We start from the raw sequence: 16,220 nt of genomic DNA on the forward strand, positions 1-16,220 counted from the left end.
GATTATTACCATTGCTATGGCAATCATAAAATGTAATAATTTTGCTTACCCTGACAAGAAGTGGGTAAATTTCCCACTAGTTTCACCTGTCGGAGAAACTGAGCACACTTTACTGATAATTGCTGTCACAAACTTAATTGGTCCGTCTTCATTTTTTGTTTTCAACTAGACTTAATTTAAACGCAATAATTATTACGAGATCAATTATGTTTGTCTACACATTGGGTTAATTTGGATGTGAAAGCAACTGAATGATTTGAATACTTGTTGAACTGATGAAGTTCATTCAAGTATTGATGAATATACATAATATAACTAGCTAGTAACTATTTTGATAATTTTATTTTCAACATTCTAAGTATTATTTGAAAATTTTCACTTACGTACCATTATAAAAAATTAACCAAAAAATTTAAATGTTAATTTTTCTACGTTGATAAATATATTAATTGTTTGCGCATAAATTTTTAATATTTACACAAATTTTACAATTAATACTTTTTTGTTAATACAATGATTCTTTTTACTCTTACTGTAGTCGGTATTAGTGTATGTTAACATAATGATTTTATATAGTAAATAAAAGATGTAAGAAAGACAGTACCAAAAAATTTATTACTCATATGTTTGTCTATCATGGAGAAAGGGTTAAATCACCTGAGGGGAGGAAGGAAATCAGGTGGTTATTTTCTGACATGATTGCCGTGTCCAAATTAATAATAAGTCAAATCTTGAACAATGTTGTGCAGCAAATATTTTGTCATCCTATTAATTTGGTGCTTCATAATTTTCATCTGTCCGGTTGTTGATTTGTTGACAAAAAGCTTGGATGAACATTTAATTTCCTTCATTTGCTATATACTCAATTTTAGCATGTACTTCACCTAATGCTTTATTTGACAAAATAATTAAGTGGACGGTAGAAAAACAATATTTTTTATTGCCTAGTGCACCGTAAAGAATAAATCACAGGATGAATGATTAATTATTAAGCATTTGAAATCAATTTATAAGATACAAAAGACAAGATAATAATTAAAAATTTAGCATGAAAGATATGGGTATACGAATCAGATGAAAAAAAAGGCGTGTATGGTGCCATTTTTTTTACAACAATCAGAAAAATATAAAAGAAAATTTAATGAAAATCACCTTTTGCTCGTTTGTGGCCAAACTGATTAATAATATTTAGCACTTCAAATATAAAATAATTTTTTTCTCATACAAAAAATCTTATATATAAATGAAGATTTAATTGACTTCAATAAAATAAATAAAGATTCCATACATTAAAAGTACTTTCTTACAATATTCAATCATTGATTGTTTAATCAGCAGTTATAGAAAAGAGTACTGCAAAAAAGAGAGTGCAGATAAATGTTCATGAATTTTCATTAAAATATTGCAAACAATTGCTTTAAACTTAGAAGCTTTTACTAGAAAGAGTATTGCTAGCTACACACTGAAAATTTAATAGAACTTAAACATCCTTTTATCAGTAACCAATCCTACGCAACTACTCGTTGCACGTGAAAATGGCTCTTTAAGTTAACTAACCAGCGAAATCACATACTTTTATTGTTTAATTTTAGAAAGAAAACGAAGAAAAAAAACACTAAACCCTAAATTATCATCTACTAGTAAATTCAAAATTATTTTGCAAGTTAAAATGGTATTAGAGTTAGTACAAGTTATTAAGACCTAAATAAGCCAAGTTACAACATCACCTTTCTAATTTTATTGTAATCAACGTATTTTTCAAATATTATCGTGAGACTAACTTCGTTGTACTACTGTGACTATTTAATTAAATCTTTGAACGATTATCTTTAAAACAAGTTTAAATATTATTCTTACTTATTGACTCCATGATAACAAAGGCAAATGAATTCAATTCAATTAATATTGGTAGATGCACTTTGCAGTCTCTTTCTTACCGCCGGAACAAGTTTCTTTCGAATTACCAACAACATTCAAATCGAAGGTATTCAAGAAAAGTCAATAGAAACCTATTTGCAGGTCTTACATATATTTATGATTGATTTGAAAGGGATTTGAACAAGTGTATACAGTCACAAGTGGGATCGCATGCATTCATCACAAGTTCACAACACAACTAGGGACTATTATCTTTTTCTTCGCAGTGTAGAAAAGTATAAACAATTCACTTTTATCACGAAAGTATAAACAATTCATTGGAAGTTATAGATAAATTAATAATTTTTTTATAGGATAGTGTTCGGCTGATGTTTTTATTGACTTCCACATTCGTGTTAGTTTATAATTAAAATTTGTATATTTTCAAACTCCATTACGTATACACGAACGAATTTAGCTTGCATTAAAATTATTCAAACTATATGTGGTCATTTAGATCAGAACAAGCTTCTACTTAGGTTTCATTCAAATATTCGAACATTTCTAATTTTATAAAAATAAAAATATATTTCAGCCTATATTATTTTATGTAAATACTTACACAAATCATGAAAACCTGCAAGAAAATAAGGAACACGCCTCCACTGCTAGTTGTTTAGTTTTCTTGTCCTACGTACTCTTACTCTCCACGCTTAGTGAGGAGTTCATAACTACCAATAGGTGGCACAATTTTGATAATTGTTTTAAGTTCCAAGGACTACTAGCGATGGAATTAGGCAACGTTGAACAATGATATTAATTGTTGAATCTTGTCAAACATTAGTTAAGAACACTAATTAAAAAATCAAAAAAATATTTATTATATAAATTATAAAAGAACATAAAAAATATGATGAAAGTATAATTTCCAGTCTCTTAATAAAAATATTTTTATTTTAAATTTCTTAACCAACACCCTTATATCACTAGTTAACATTTGTCTAAATTGTTTCAATGCCTAGTAATAGACTTATAGTGTTGGACAATGACTTGTCTCTTCCAACCCATAAATACACAGTTAATGTCATTTTTTTGGGACCCATGCGTATCCTTGCATTGCTTTCACCAAATCTTTATATTTTCTTAGTTTTTGTGTTAGTGTGACAGAGAGTTGGGGTTGTGAGTTCTTAGAGATTTTCAATGGACTTGTGCTATATGGTGAATGAATATGAAGCTCCAATTAATGAATTGAAGTGTTTTCATGGCTTTTTCTCTTCCTCAATCTTATTCTAAATTGTTATTTTTTATTTATGTCTATTTTAATGGCTGAATCTCTATTCTAAACTTTTTGTGAATTACTTAATTCGGTTTCGATTACATGCTTTGTGCTTCAATTTTACTTCCTTTTGCTTAATGTTATTGGTATGATGGAAATTAACTAATTAAACCTAGCTTAGGGTTAACTTGAAAATAAATCTTAATATGAATTAGGATTTGAGACACATGATTTGCATTGGTCCTAAGAATGGAGGTGTGTTGGTTGTGTATACTCTTTAATAATCTTGAACTTACTGCGAAGGTGATAAGTGCGAAAGCGTTATGATTCTTGTTTAGCCATCTAGCTAGGGCATGTTGTCAAAGAATTGGAATGATAATCTTGAGTGTAATCCAACAATGAATGGGTGTGTATGTTTGAAATTTAATCAGGTTAGAAAGGATACGAATTAAGAATAATTAAGGAGTCATGACTTACATTTGTTTGTGGATGGTTGTGTCTTTGTGTTTTTAGTCTTTTGTATCAATATGGTGAGTTCTGACTCCAATTAACTAGGTTGATTTTAATTTTTCTATCATTCGATAACTGTGACAACTTAACATTCTATTTGATCCACCAATGTCAAAAATTAGTGTATGATACTCAATCACTTTTATTACTTTTGATCATACACTTATCAAGTTAGTTTTTGTATAATCATTTTGAGTACTTTTTTCATTCTCATCAAATCATCTATTACACCTTCACAACAAACATTTTGTACAATCAATCTAACACAATAAAACCTTAATCAACATTCTCTATATTCACCTTAAACCGTAGTCTATAATAGAAAAATGTAGTGACAAAAGATATCTCTTTATTTTATTTTATTTTACTTTTAAATTAAATATTATAAGAATCATAAATAAATAAAAAATTGACAAAATAAAATAAGTATTTAAGCCTAAAAGTGTCATCTGCTCGATGTTCCGTTGATGGTAAAATATAAGTATATACTCCAACAAGTAGAACAAACCTCTTTTAAGTTAATTAAAAGACCTGAAAGAACTTATAGTATATCTTTCCATATTCTGATGATGATACAAATAAACAAATTAAAGAGAAGTTATATCTTTTCGTTTACAACAAGAATATTGCACATTGTGGTATATCATGTTATTAAAAGACAGGACACGATCCAAATTCAATTCATGTCCCAGAAAAAAGTTGTAGTTATGTTGCAGATATGTATCCAATACATTAGAGAGTTGTAGGAATCACACTGTGGTACAAGTCACCTGGATGATATTTGCTTCTGCGTGGTCTTATCGTCATCTCTCTCCATTCTTAGTTACTTAACCATTTCAGTTCCCAATAAAACAGCAGGCTTGGTTCTGATCTTGGTCTGGTATTTGCTAAGAGCTTGGAAGTGAGTGCTGTAAAGATAAAAAAGGCAGGTACACAAAGAAAAACTGTCTATTTCTCCAAATTTAAAAACAAAAATGGAAACAAAAATAAATAAATAAAAAAAGAAAAAGAAGAAGAATGAAGCGTTTACAAAAATGAAAATTTATGATTTCATACTTTACCTACACTCTATTTTGTGGAGGTGAAATAGGGTGAAGAGGAAAGATATTTATCTCTTTTCTGTTTTTCTTATATTAAACACTTTTGTATTTATTTTATTTTACATTATTTCCATTCACCTTTCTTATTTTTATTCGCTGTATTTCTCACATATTTTTTTCTTTTTCTGCACGAATGTAACCTTAATGTAATGTTGTATATATATGTATATGAAAAAGAAAGAGTTAAAAAAGATAGTGAAAGAAAATAAAATTGCTGGTGTGATGAAAAAGACTAAGAAGATATGAAGGGATATAACATAAATGTAAAAAATGAGTGTGAAAAAATTTAAAAGATATGAAAAAATAAGTTTAACTTCTTATTGCACACACGTAACTCAACATTTAATGTGTTATTTTTTTCTTAAAAAAATATCTATATCTTTGATCGAAGTAATTTTTTTTAATATACTTTTTTTTCAAAAAAAGATGACCTCACTTTTCCAATGTTTATTATATTATTTACTGTATCTTTTCAAACAATAAGAACACATATTTTAATATACATTTTTATTTTGTTCCCGAATTAAAAAAAATAATAGTAATTTATTAGAAAGATAGTGTTCTCAGCTCAGTGTACTTAATTCCTTACCCTGTGACCGTTTTATGCTTCAAGGATCCGCTTTTCTCGCTTCTTCCCTTGCAGATCCTACAAAGTTTTTTCCTACCCTCTCTCTCTCTCTCTCTCTCTCTCGGAGGCCACTGCTTATTGTGTCATTTTCATTCTGATTTCACCACTTATTTGACAACCCTTTTTCCATTTCATTTTTCTTGTTTTTAAAGTTGAGCAAAAGGCATAGGCTTACCAATTATGGGCAAGGAGTGGTATTTTGCTGGAAGATCATCTAAGAGAGGTGTAGGAGGAGGTGCTGAGGCTGAAACACAAGCCCCTTCTGGTTGCATGTGTGCTGTTTTTCAGTTCTTTGATTTCCATCCTTTTCACTTTCCCAACATAAACCAACAACACCAACAAGATCAACAAGCCTCTTTTAAGCCACCCTCATGCACCTCAGAAGACCACACCACAGTCTCAAAAGGTATTATTATTATTATTATTCGGATATAAATTAGTTATTACTAGTCCTCTTTCAAACCACCAACTACTTTTTTTTTTCTTCCTTTTTCTCATATGGTTTTGTGTAATTCAGGTGCTGAAGCACCTAGGAACAGCTTAGAGGCAGAGGATGGTGATGGTACAGTTTCATCTCTCTCATCAAAAGAAGATGATTTTAAAATTCCTGTAAGTTCACATTAGCCTGCCAAGGCTTGCTTTTCCACCAGTTTTGTTTTTTTTTAGTTTCATTAGTTTATTAGTTTATTTTGTAAAGTGAGTAAAGATAACACTATTGTGATTATTTTGAAAACCCAGAAGAATATTATACAAATTAAGACAAGTGGAGCCACAAGAACAAGTGGTGGAAATTTGAATGACTTGTCCTCAGAACTCACCAGCTCTCCAGGGACAAAGACACCAACTTTAGTGGCAAGGTTAATGGGTTTGGATCTTCTTCCAGGTGCAAACTCACCCTCTTTTTCTTCTTCATGTCTTTCAACTCCAAACACACAAGACAATGTGCCACATCTTCACCACCACCTGAGGCACAAGCAACATGTCCAAACCAAGCACAGGAACAGCGTAGATAGTAGTGACATTTCAGCCACAAGATCTTTGCCTGAGACACCAAGAATCTCCTCAGCAAGAAGATCAGATGTTGATCATCACCACAGACTCTCACTCCAAATCATAAAGGAAAACATGAACCTTGGTGAGGATTTGGAGCTCCCTAGGCTCTCATTTTCCAAAAGGAAGAGTGATGAGAACAATGGCAGGAGTCCAAGCCACTATGCCAGGCAAATTGTCAAACAGGCTAAGGAAAGTGTGAGCAGAAAAGTTGGGCAAGACATCACCAACACAACTCTCAAAGCAAGAGAAGAAAATGCAGGCCAATTCAGAAGCAAAAAGTCTCCCAAAACATCATCACTGAAAGCAATTGATGAAACTGAAACCAGCCCAAATAAACACTCAAACCAATCTTCCTACTCCCCAAGGCTTAGATTCATTGACAAACACAAACCAAGCACAACAACAACATCAACAGCACCATCACCACTCACCCCAAAAGATCAAAACATGCTGAAACTACCACCACCTCCTTCTCCAGTTAACACTCACCAACCTCAGCTTCCAAGAGTTTTAACAAAACCAAAGCTTCAAGCAGTGGTGCCAGAACAGAAAGAGTTTCATCAGAACAACAAATCTGTTCCAAAATGCAAAAAGGCTACCAATGAAAAAAAGTTCAACTCAAGGCTCATCAAAAGGCCTCCACAGACATCAGACATCATCAGAAACAAGCAAGAAGAACCATTCATCATTCGTCCCACATCGCCTACTAGAGCCAGTGACATCAAAAACACCAAAAGCAAGAAAAATCATCCATTGTCAAGCAATCTCCTCAACAACATCAGCAATGTACCAAATCTTCTACCTGTCAAGACAGACCCTTCTCCTTCGGCAACCAAAATTCCTTCCAAACAGGTACGAGCTCATTGTTGAATTTTCAATTATATGTTTAGCTTTTGGTCATGAAAAAATATTTGTATTTTGAAAAGTCAGTTTTAAATTTTTATTATGTGTGTTTAAGTTTTTGAAAAGAAATATGAAAAAAATAATCAGATTTCTTATTATTTTGTAAAGTTGTTTTGAATATTTTCTGAAAATTCAAATTTTTATACTTATTTCATAAAATTATTTTGAGTATCTTTTTAAAAAATATAATTACCTTTTAATGTAAAAAAAATACTCCTTATAATCTTTTTGTTACATAATTACTCTTTATAAATGAAACCAAACGAAAAATAACTTCTATTTTGCATAATATAAATTTCTCTTTTAAAATTTAAACAAACAGAATCCACCAAGTTTGAATCTCATTGCTGCTGATTGTTAAACTTTTCCCATTTAGTAGTCTATTTTTTTCGTCTATATTTTTAACTTTTTTATTCAGGTTATTTAAAAATATTTATTGCTAGATTTTAATTTTTAAACATTATCAGTTTAAAAGTAATATTTGTACCGTAAAGTATCAACCAATGAATTAACATATGATTTTTAAAGTAATAATAATTTTTGTAAGAAAATTATTATTTGTTTATCTATTAATTTTTTTATTCATGAAAATAAAAATAGTGTCAAAAAATTTACCATAAATTAAATATTATATTTAACTAATTCAATCCGACCTCCTCGGCCATTACCTACAAATAATGTGTAATTTTATTTTATTTTTTTGAATGACTATCATATTTAAGTTACATTCTTATCTTTTTATATTTGCAATGACTGAAATGATTAAAAAAAAGTATATTAACAGTCACAGGTCTGTGATAGTCGTCATCAAGAGTCCAAAAGCAGTTCACAGTTATCTAGTTGTGCGCGCCAGAGGTACAAACAAGAAGAAACAACAACCACACTACTCGCTACCCGAGATAACAACGGTGCCTTCTTCTCCTCCTCCACCGTCACCCACCCTCCCACCCCACAAGAGCTTCAGTACATCACAGCAATCCTTGCACGTACCACTGCCCTAAACTCACAGGGTACCCCCACTACAGTTTCCTTAAACCAGCCCCTCGACCCATCAATCTTCCACCACCTCGAACACCCCGCCGGCGACAAAGATCGCAACTTTGCCCCGAAAGACCAACTGGGTCACCGTTGGAATCGGAGATTACTGTTCGATTTGGTTGACGAGGTTCTGAGGGAGATTCTGGAGTCTCAAGAGGGAGAGAGAGAAAAGAGGCTTTGGTTTTTGAAGGGTGGTATTTGTAACCAAAGAGGGAGGAGCGTTGAAGGGTTGGTGAAGAGGGTGTGGAAGAGGGTTGAGGAGTTCCCACGTGCCAAGTGTGAGGTGTTGGAGGACATTGATGAGTTGATTGACCTGCAGAGAGAGAAAGATGGTGAGAGAATGGAAGAAGAAGGGGAAGAACTGGTTGCAGAGATTGAAGGGAACATATGGGACACGTTAGTCCATGAAACGGTTATAGTTATGGATTGTTGGGAAAATGCTAAAAAAGAAAAATTATTACTATATGATGATTCCAAAATATCATCACATGTTTGCAGTCTCAGTCAATTTTAACATGATGCATAATTGAGTTTTTGATTTATGAAAAAAAAATAATAAGAAAAATCAATTATGTGTTAAAATTAATTGTGATTATGAATGTGGGACTGTGGGGGTGATTTTGAATTACTATTGCTATACAATAATTTCTTGTGGGAAGTGGGGTCTATGTTTGTGCTTGAACTAAGGACGGCGTCGTTTAGTAAGGGAGGGTGTCACGTGACATTGTTGTGAGGGGTCGGTGGGGACCACGTGCATGGGGTTTGAAGTTAATTTGAACCCTTCGATTGTAGGGTCACACGAAGAATTTGACCTCTCGACAAGACTGTTCTTCTATTCATTGGTCATTAAAAGACAAAATTTGACAGAGAAATCCGCGCCCCAGTTACCCCTTCTCTCTCACTTCTATTCAATTCAAGTGAAGTACATATTTAGTATATTATTTTTCTTTGAATTTGTATTGGTGTTTAATTGTGTTTGTAATGAGTTAGAGTTAGAGTTAGAGTTAGAGTTAGCAACTTGGATAGTTTCACAAAGAGTTTTTTATTCTAGATTCCCACCAAAATAAATTTGGGAAGATTGTTGAGAGAATATTTAATTAGAGAAATTGATGGTTATAAATTAGAGAATATTTATTTTGATATATTAAGTTTTAAATTTTTATTCTGATTTTTTATGTTTTTAAAATGTATTATTTTAGTTTTTCTTTTTTAATTTTCCATTAGATACTTTAGTGTTTTGTTAATTTTTAAAGTTTAAAAAAGTTTAATGTCACTTTTAGTCCATTATATTTCACGATTATTTCATTTTGTTATAATATTTTTAAAAATTCTATTATGATTCTTTATCCTTTGAAAATATATCATTTTGGTCTTCTTTTTTTAAATTTTTTTGTTAGAAACCTTAATGTCTGTTTTGGTCCAATGAAACACATTTTTGCCCTTTCTTTGCATTGGTTGTCTTCATGTGTGACTTGATTGTAGACGTCGGATGAAAAATTCTTTACTTATCCGACCCAACCATGCACGATAGTGATAGTCTTGCTCACAAAACTCACAAAGAGTCACTTTGTGACTTTCCTATTCAAATATGAGTTAATTGATAAGTTAAGGTCATCTTTTTATCTTTCATCCAAGACAACTCTTGCTCTAATATTTTCAGCTTTTGTTTTCAATAGTATAATTGTGTGAAAGGTTATGATTTTCTAATGAGCAGTACAAGAATTTTCGATGGTTCCAGCGAGCTTATGTGTTGACTTCATTCAATTTATGTGGTGCTACATTTTTTACCTTTTTAGATCTAGAAAAGGTTGGAGATGATGATTTTTTAGTTATTTGTTTTTTAAAATAAAATAAAGATAATGTTTTCTATTGTCCTATAAGTTTATTTTTTAATTTTAATTCCCTAAGTTAATGTTTTTTCAGGTCACTATCAGATTTTTTTGTCCATTTTTATTTCCTAAAAATTTGTGTTTTTTCAATTTTAGTTTTTTTAAGATTTTAATTTTTTTCATTTATAGTTCTCATAAGTTTGTATTTATAGGAACCAAACTTGGAAAAACCTAAACCTAAAGGGACTAAAAATGAACAAAATATCTTATAAGGATCAAAATTTAAAAAAAAAATGCAAACTTGCTATGACTAAATTTTTTAAAAAAAGAACTTAGAGAGACCAAAAATAAAAAACATTAACTTACAAAGACAAAAAATATATTTAAACCATAATAATATATAAAACTAATTTATATTTATAATTAATTATTTGTGTTGGTCCTTATATTAGTCTTGGAATGTGTGGTATTGCATGTTAGACGACAACTCAAACATGCGTTAAGTTACGACAGCTTATTTATTTTTAAAATTTCTTTTTCATCGTCTATTCATATTCAATAGTGACGAAAATTGATAAGTAAAAAATATATGATAAGAATCAACAAATAAGTTGTTGATTTATGTGGTATTAAACTTATTTCTCTTAAGTAAATGTTCAGATTTACATTTTATAGATGAGAAAAAACATAATTGGAAGGAGAACTCCATGCATCAAAGATAACTAATGAATTTTTTTTATAATTGATGATATTTCATGCTAATTACATAGTAAAAAAAAGATAAGAATCAAACATAATTATAATTAATTACAATAATCATTAAATGTAGGTAAAAATAGAAAACATATATCACATCTTATTTTAAAAAAAAAACAAATGTTTAAGTTGAAAAAAGAGTTTTACGTACAAGAGTAATTTTTTTAAAATAATCTGACTCATCACTTTTAATTGAGTCTTGTGTTACAGCAAATGTTTTTTTTAAGGTTCGAGTCTAAGTCCATTTTCACTTATAATGTTATAAAATCTGAGCTTTTTTTCTGCTTTTCTTTCTTTAAGCCATCATATTAATTAAACAATATTTTGTAGGTGTCTTAAAATAGGTAGACGTCGAGTTTTTTTTTTTATTGAAGCCATATTTGCTGAAATAATTATTCATAGTATAAAAAGTATAGTTTTTTGTTTACATAAAATTTTATGGGAAGAGAACTTATTTCAAAGTCAGGACATATAAAATAACCCAAAAAACTTTTAATATGTAGGACTTGCGTACTAAGAATATATAGGTAAAAGTCAAAATCAAAAAAGTTTTTGGTTGGCACAATTTTTTTTTCAATGTAGTGTTCGATGTTATCTAATTTACCGAAACCTCGTTGATTACAAGTGTTCTGTATACACACACGAGAACACACAGGACATAAATGCTTACATCGCTTTTTGAACACAAAGGATAGGATAGAAAGTAGAGAATATATCATATTTGGCTTTTACCTCATGGAAGTTTGAGATTGTAAGGTACGTAGATCAACCCTACAACTAAAGTTTTCTCTTTTAATTTTATAAGGTGATTATTTTGCATGGAGACGCGAACTTTAATGCTACTTTTTCTTTTTCTTTTTTCACAACAATGTGTTGGAAATGAAACCCGAGACAACGACTTTTTTCACCTTTTTTTTATCTCCTTATTTTTAAACTAACTCACGAAAAAAAAATCACATGAATGTTCTCATCCAAGTTTCAAACGTTCAACAACCTCGATCCAAAAGCTTGAGTTATATATATGCGAAGATTCCTAGTATATATATAACCAAGTTTGATTATGCTATCTATTACTTTTCTTATTTTATAATGGATAAGAAATTAAAAGTGAAAACTTTTTCTTATGGAGAAGTGTGATATTTGATGTTGCCACTAATTTTTAGTGATTTTATTTATTTATTTATTCATTCCTGAGAGCATGGTTGGTAAAATCAAATCAAATTTAAGATGTATTAGAATTTAGGCGTTTATTGATAAATTTGTACTGCATAAGAAATAATATTATAAGTTTAACTAAAAAATTTATTGAAATAAGTTATAAAGAAAACTTACTAGCTAGCAAGAATGCTAATAAAATTTATAAGCATAAATAAGTTTCACAAACTCATTCAAAAATCCCTTTGGATGAATATATAATAATATGCATATTTTGTAATATTGGCCGGGTCTTGCTCTCGTTAACCGGTTTTTGTTTCACTTTATAATAAAAAGTTTTTATTAGGAAGTTCAGTAACATTGCATTAGAAATTACAAAATGTGTTGGAATAATTTTTCCATAAACAATTTCTATTTCTGATTTTATAATCAGTATTCATTCTACTAAAACACTTGTTAGCATTTCCTTTTTTTTATTTCTTTTGGATCAACATGTACTAACTGTTGACAAAGTAGAGAAGAAGAAAAAATGAAATAGATATATAGAGAGAATTTTCTTCATAAATTCTTCTGTTTCATCAAATATTTTTATCAATTAACATCAATGATACATACTTGAAATAAAAATGGTATGGCAGCTGAAGGCAAAAGTGTTAGTAATTACGACTTCTTGAAAGAAAATGAGCGACAAATTGAAACACAAATACATTAAAAGCTTAAGTAATTAATAGGTGACATGTGGATTTAACAATGTCTAAGCAAAAATGGCGGAAACAGGGGTAAGAGATTGAGATGGCTGTCTCCATTTTAATGATGTTTAGCTGTTAAGAGTATGACTTGTTGCATGTGGGTCTTTGATATTTACAAATTATAATTCATCCACATATTTTAATACTTTTTTGTTCATATATGTACATAGGGAAATAAAAGTGAAAAAAATGTATGAAAACGAATGTTTATGTATTTGTACATATTATTTAAACAATAACAACATAAAAACAATGTAATGAATTGGATAAGCTTACAGATCTGTTTGTTTCTGATGAGTTTCCTTCTTCAACTATAGGGTTTATGATTTATTGGGTACTCTATTAAGTATTATCAACTATTTTTAGAATATGAACTGAAGTTTGTGGAGACTGTGATGATATGAATAAATCATTCTATAATAATGAGTAATTGATTGCGAGAAAAGGCTCACTTTGGAAAAGCCGATACCCTTTAACGCAAAATGGCTCTAAATTTTTTGTTTGGTGTGAATTAATGCAATAAGTTTAAGTACTGATCTCAAATGGGGGATCCGTACTTTATAAAACAAAAAATTGAAAAAGCTAAAGGCAAATCTTGCTCCAAATTAATTTCAGCCTAGTTAAAAGCTGTTCAAATATTTTCTCTGAAAAGATAAAAAGGATCAACTATATATCTATTACGAACTAAGCAGCATGGAAAGAAAAAGGACAAAAGATAAGAATAGTTTTAGTCCTTTTATGAGACTCAATCTCGAAAGTATCTTACAGAAGATAAGAAGGGAAATGGCCAACCAGTGGATCATAGTGTTATATGTATAAATGAGTGGAATTGAAGTAGAGAAACCAAAAAGATTAATAAATCCTATCTTATTTTTTTTACCAGTCCTAGTAGCTACCTTATATATAAAAGTAAAAAGTAAAAGTCATAATTGACTTGGAAACTTTATTTTAATTATTATTTTGTTGGTAATTATTTTAATATTTCAATATATTTAAGTTTATTTGTTCTTGTTTATAATTAAGTTTTAAATAAATTAGAATAACTTTAAAATAGTTTAAATGTTTGATTTTTCATCTAATTTTAATTTATTTTGGTGTAAAAATAAATGAAGAAAGAAGATAGCCGATGTTAAGATCAAATTCAAGGCCCTTATAAGGAAATTTTTTTAGGTTGAATGAGTCAAACATATCAGGTTTAGCACACACTTCAGATAGAGCAAATTACTTCTCTTGCATGATATTTGGGTTCAAAACACAATCACTTAATCTATTATTGTTGTTGTGTGCATGCTTAGCGCGACATGTTAGGCTAAGTGTGCAAGTGCGACATGCTAGGCTAAGTGTGCAAGCGATTATGCAAAAACAATAGTGCAACACGTTTGAACCTATTTAAGTTTCAAGGATGCGAATTGAAGGCAAATTTGAAGGGAGTTGTCTAGGGTTAAAGGTGAAGACTGAGAAGCTCTCTCCCTAACTTTCCATGGCTTTCCTATCATCTCTCATCTTCTTTTTTATTTATTTTCTTTATTTCTTGTAGTTATCTAGTTAGATTACCTATTTTGGAGGTTGATGTAGTTGAACTCATCCTTATGTTTACATTTTGATTGGTAATATATGTTTATTGTTCATTATTAAGTGTTATCTTCTATGCATTAAAGTTTATTTTAGCTTAATCATCCTTTGCTTGATATTATGGTTTGAATTGTCATTGACAAATACTTTTGAACTTAGAAATAGAGAGGAACAAACCCAAAGGGTTGGTGTAGTGGTGTAAGACCTTGTCCCATTCATGTGAGTAGAAACTATCTATTTAGCGGGGGAACCTGCATTCAATTTTCATCTTATGCAAAATTTTCTTGGGTCAACTAGCGACAGTCTAGCACTGCGGGTGGAATAGAGGAATGCCTAATAGGTTTTGTGTCTTTGGCATGAAACAAAACTTATTAGTTATCTCTTAACTCTTATTCTTAAAGCAAGTCATTTGGTTATACTAGTCAAGTGATTGATAGTTTGATCAAGGAGCTTAAATTCTTTCCATCCAAGGGATCGAGATTTGAGTATTTTTGTGAGTTAATCTTAATAATTGGACTTTGAACTAGATGAGTGATATTTGTTTGCATGAGATGATTTAGTGAAATCAATCTCAACTTTTTTATTCTTTATTACTTTATCTCTTTTTATTGCACTCTACGTGTTCGTAAAAATGACAAAAAATATTTTGTTGTATTTATTTATGCTTTTGTTATTTATATTATCGCATTCCAATTAAAATTGTTGTTTATGAATCTCATAGTTAGTGAACATTGTTATTTTATCGAGTATTATATGAGTCAATATAGATACGATGCTTAAACTTTCATTTATACTATTTATGCGACTTAATATGTTTGTCAAGAAGCTAATAAAATGTAATAAATATTTTAAAGAAAAAAAGAATAAAATATAAGAAAATAGACGATAAAAGTTAAAGCACTATTTAAAGTAACATATAATAAAATGTTACATGCAAGTTATTAAAATAAACCAAGTGATTGAACGTAAGTAATTAATGTGTTGATGTTAAGATTTCATTGTTCGAGTAGTATTCGAGTTCAATTCTTAGTGAAAAATATTTATTGTTTAAGGTTTACTTATCTCTTTACTAAATTTTAGATTAATTATGGTCTCTTTTGCATAATAAATTAAAGATTTAAAACAAAAATAAAGCTATTAAAATAAGTCCATTTACTAAACATTATTATTAATATGGTCAAAGTTTATTTTTTTTCTAATCATATATAAAAGCAAGAAGCTAGTTTAAAATACTTGCTAAAATACTCTAAATATGAAAATTATTAATAAATAGTAAATGTAAGTTCAGACAAGTAATTAAGGATTTGATACACCTTTTTATGAGTGCGAGTTCAAATCCTTTAAGACCACGTTCCTCACTTGGTGTGCCAACAATACTTTAGAATTTGAAGGTACTTCCTGGGTTTACCACTTTTTTTTTTTTTTTTACATACCAATTATATTAATGTATAAAATAAAAGATTGATAAAATATATATTTATGTTATCAATCATTAATTGAAAATTGATTTGGATGTACTCTAGTACTCATATCATATAATAAGAAAGTGAGTTTAAATTTCGTTATTAATATAAGAACTTCCTTAACAAATAATAGATAAATATCATTATTAGTCTTAGACACCCATCTTATCTAAATTTTTTATACACAAAAAAAAGGTGCAGCTTATCCTCTGGGTCACTAGGGAACAATAGAGGGACAAGCTACCGGACGATCATAATTGCAAGAAACAGAGTTAAGTAGAAATAGTAAATTCTTCTGAGAAACGCAATTCAATCAGAAATTTGATGATGA

At 29.8% G+C, this 16,220-nt stretch overlaps 1 protein-coding gene across 2 annotated transcripts; it reads left to right on the forward strand.

Moving 5' to 3' along the window:
• The first annotated feature begins 5,339 nt into the window (after positions 1-5,339).
• On the forward strand, positions 5,340-9,507 carry LOC114389277. 2 transcript variants are annotated; one of them, XM_028349913.1, is made up of 4 exons: positions 5,340-5,777; positions 5,889-5,980; positions 6,110-7,276; positions 8,112-9,507. In XM_028349913.1, the coding sequence occupies exons 1-4, from the start codon at positions 5,552-5,554 to the stop codon at positions 8,877-8,879; spliced, it is 2,253 nt and encodes a 750-aa protein (XP_028205714.1). In that variant the 5' UTR covers positions 5,340-5,551; the 3' UTR covers positions 8,880-9,507. The 2 variants fall into 2 exon arrangements, with proteins under 2 accessions (XP_028205714.1, XP_028205715.1); XM_028349914.1 differs by having other exon boundaries at positions 6,113-7,276.
• Positions 9,508-16,220: the final 6,713 nt, after the last annotated feature.

This window comes from Glycine soja, chromosome 16, assembly GCF_004193775.1.
Source record: "Glycine soja cultivar W05 chromosome 16, ASM419377v2, whole genome shotgun sequence".
NCBI lineage: Eukaryota > Viridiplantae > Streptophyta > Magnoliopsida > Fabales > Fabaceae > Glycine > Glycine soja.

Excerpts from the sequence above, each read along its gene's own strand:
- LOC114389277 (XM_028349913.1), top strand. The coding sequence starts at position 5,552 with ATGGGCAAGGAGTGGTATTTTGCTGGAAGATCATCTAAGAGAGGTGTA. Across the intron at positions 5,778-5,888 it reads CCACACCACAGTCTCAAAAG|GTGCTGAAGCACCTAGGAAC; the intron begins GTATTATTATTA and ends TGTGTAATTCAG. Across the intron at positions 5,981-6,109 it reads AAGATGATTTTAAAATTCCT|AAGAATATTATACAAATTAA; the intron begins GTAAGTTCACAT and ends TTGAAAACCCAG.